Here is a 3,445-nt window from a genome sequence, read left to right on the forward strand (position 1 = left end):
CAGCAGGGAACCCTTTTCCCTTCCGGCGCTTCCCCATCCTTTGCTCAGGGTGCATCCCAGACACTGCCCAGTTATTAAACTTTTATACACGGTTTATTGGAATGGGGAAATTGGGGTCTTGGGTGACCTCCGGGGCTGGGTGACGGCGTGGGAGCGGCGACGTGCCAGCGTGTGCCGCCTGCCGTGTTCAGGGCCGGCGGCAGAGAGCGGTGTTTCTTCACGAGTGGGAAGGAAGGGAAGGAGCAGCCTCTCGCCTTCCAGCACCGCGCTTTTCTCTCCTTACCTGGGAACTAAACTCGCCCAAAGCCACGCTTCCGTCCGCTCCTGATAGCGGTAAACCGGGGTGCCCCCTTACCGGCGGGATCCCGCTGCCCCATAGCACAGATGACAGCCCAGATGTCACGTTTTCTAATTCAGAACTTTTGTTTCCACCTCCTCCAGTGCTGCAGATGAAATGTAGCACCGATTAGAGCCGTGCTCCTTCATTTATTTAAATCAGTAGCGGTATACGAGGCGCATTGATGCGTGCATTTCTTCCACGGGTGTTTTAATTGCCGGCTCAACCCTTGCTATTTCGAAGAGGGATGGAGAAAAAAAACTATGGTAGAGAGTGCTGCAACGAGAAAAATGTGATGCTGCTCCACACCTTACCAGATGCTGGGTGGATCTGCCTTTCCCAACACCATCCCTATGCCTGCAGGCTTCCTGGGTGTTTGGCGTGCGGTTGGGAGCGGTTGGCAGGAGCTTTGGGATGTTAGGGGGCTGCATCTCCCAGCCTCTCTGCAGTTACTGAATTGCATTGCCCGTCCCCTTCAGCCTGCCCTGCCAGCTCACCAACCTCCCCGGAGGAGGAAGACGCGTGGGCAGGGGACGAGGTCCGCACACGTGGCCGGTCAAGGTGACCCCCGTGCCGCATCGTTCTCGTAGGGTTTAAGGGAGAGGAACACACTGTCGCAAACCGCTGTTAGCGTTCACGGAACGGCGAGCTTGGTTTTACAAGGGATTTACTTTAAAGGCTTTCTGTGTCTTTGCAAAGTGAGGCATGGGTCTGCAGCCAGCGGTCATTATTTCAACGTTTTGCAATAAAAGATAATAGAATAACGATTTATTTCCCTGGGTTGATGCCGTAATGTCTCTCTCTGTTATCCCATCCTGACAGCCTGCTATTACAGTAAGCGTTTTCCCTGGGACACCGTGGTAATGAGTTTTTAATAGAAAGATTAACCTAGCTTTAAATCCTGTCCTGGGGAAGTGACCTGTGTCCCGTTCCCTCCTGCCCTCGGATCCGGGTCACCCCCATCTCCCTTCCCCGCGGCAGGAGGGTTTCCAGCTCCTTTGGCTTTCCCAGCGCAGGGCTTGCTGTAGTGCTGTAGGTCAGGGGCGCGTCAAAGCCCTGCTCTTAAGGGGTCTGCAGCCTGCGAGTTACACTGGAAAATGGGTGTTAGTAACAAAAAAAAAAGGAAAAAAAAAAATTAATGACATTTAAGATTTAAGGAGGTTGAGATTTCTGAGCGGTGCCAGAGGTCGTTTGCTATGAACTGCTATCTGGAAGTTTTAATGGATGTTCTGGTTGCACTGCTGGCTGTCCAAATGCAACAGCTGCAGCCCCAGCCCGCTCTGAAAAACCCTTTCTCTGTCCTTTCCCATCCCAGACCGTTTACTTTCACACCTCCTTGAACCACCCCGGCATCGCCGTCGTCGTGGAAGTGGTGGTGACGACCGAGAAAGGGGATGGGAACTCTCAGCATCTTTCCTGCGGTTTTGGAGTCATCCCCCTCTTCAGCAGCGGGTCGAAGGCGATGGACCCGGCCACCGAGGACAGGGCGTACGTCTCTCCGCTGCCATGTGATGGGAAATGCTGGGAATTGGGGTAGCAATGGGCACGGCTGCTTTGAGGGGGGAGAAAGGGTGGTCCCGGGGCTGCAGAAGCAAAGCCAGGATTTAGAAGCCTAGAATTCTTCACTGCTGGGGAGGCAGCGATGGGTTTGTAAGTGATGCCTGCCCTTTCCCTAAAGGAAAGGGGTTTTGCTGTGGGTACAGAGTTAGAAGGTGGTTTCTTACTGTTGAGCAGAGGCATTGGGGAAGACAAAGATGTGCTTCAGGGTGGATTTACTGACCGCTGCATGTGTGCTCTTTGCTTTCAGACTGAAGCTGTACCACGGGACGCCGCATGCCCTGCTGCACCCGCGCTTCCAGGACCCCGTGGAAAGTAAGCAGCAGCAAGACATTGCGTCTCGCTCCTTTCTTGGTGGTCTCTCTTATCCAAATGAGTGTCGTGTGTGTGTCCGGTCGATGCGATACATGATCCGAGCCCTTGTAGTGCTACGCGGACGTGCCTTACTGCCAGCTGGGAAAAGCCTGGCTAGGCAGGTCCAGGTTTTCCTTTGCTCCCAACACGTGCGTTTATGGATAATAGTTTCTTCAACAGTGGCGTTGCAAAGCTGTCTCCCCGGTTTTGGTGATTTTTGGGATGTTTTTTCTTCTTCAGAGAACAAATACCTGACAGTGATGGAGAAGAGCCACTTGCAGTATGCCCTGAAGCCCCACCAGCCCCTGGAGACGATATTTCACCTCCTTCCCGAAAACCTTCTGATATCTGGGCTGCAGACCATTCCCGGCTTGCTGCCGGCACGTGGAGACACGGGTAAGGGGTCCTTCCCTTTCCCTGCTGCTCCTCCTGAAGGCGGCAGGTCCCCGGGGAGGCTGCAGCCAGGGTGCTGGCATGGGCTTTCTGGGAGCACCTATGGGTTCTCTGCAGTCCTGCCCCTTGGCAAGAGCATCTCCCCTGCACGGGCCGACGGGGCTGCAACATTTATAGCTCAGCCTGAAAGATATGGCTTCAGTCTGTTCCCTGTCCCTTAATTGCTTCACTCCTGGGAAGCTGCTAGGGATAAGAGATGGTTGGTTTAATTACAGTTGTTCAGCGGAGTCTTAGGAGAAGCCCTTGCAGCTTGTTTAAAGTTCTCCTTCTCTGTAGCGGGGCTCGGGATCACTGGGGGTCTGGCAGGTTCGGGGGGTACAAGCTCTTGCACACTCAGCCCTTGTTAATCTTCCCCTGTGGGTCGCAGCCTTGCTGTTCGAGCTGCTGCAATTAAAATTATATGATCTGAAGATTCAGAGGGTAAAAAGTACTCTCAGTTCTGCAGCTGAATTATTCTTCAGCTTACTGCCTGGAAAGCCCTGCTGCTAACCACTTTTGGGGTTGTGACTGTTAGTGTTAAAGCCGAGCGATGTCTCCAAAGCAGCTGGTGCTGCTAAGACCATTGCTCGAAAGCAGAAAAGGAGAGAGCCAGCATCTTGCACCACAGGGCACCTCAGTGCAATAGTGGTGGTGGCTTTATTAAATCAATAGATTGCATCCATTGACACCGCAGGCGCTGGGTATTTCTGGGTCTCTCCCGGGTGTAAAGGCATGTGTGTGCCAGGGAAGTTGAGTAAAGCAGGA

At 53.5% G+C, this 3,445-nt stretch overlaps 1 protein-coding gene across 1 annotated transcript in view; it reads left to right on the top strand.

Annotated features, from left to right (window-relative positions):
- Positions 1-1,652: 1,652 nt before the first annotated feature.
- The window catches only part of LOC104158827 (nephrocystin-4-like), a gene marked incomplete at both ends in the record, with an annotated part of 11,914 nt that continues 10,121 nt past the window's right edge, over positions 1,653-3,445 (top strand). The window contains 3 exons of the mRNA XM_009696579.1: positions 1,653-1,825; positions 2,145-2,209; positions 2,489-2,644. Coding sequence (XP_009694881.1) covers positions 1,653-1,825; positions 2,145-2,209; positions 2,489-2,644 — 394 coding nt within the window. The remainder of the gene's footprint in view (positions 1,826-2,144; positions 2,210-2,488; positions 2,645-3,445) is intronic.

Source organism: Cariama cristata, unplaced genomic scaffold (genome assembly GCF_000690535.1).
Source record: "Cariama cristata isolate BGI_N322 unplaced genomic scaffold, ASM69053v1 scaffold25873, whole genome shotgun sequence".
In the NCBI taxonomy this organism is placed as follows: Eukaryota; Metazoa; Chordata; class Aves; order Cariamiformes; family Cariamidae; genus Cariama; species Cariama cristata.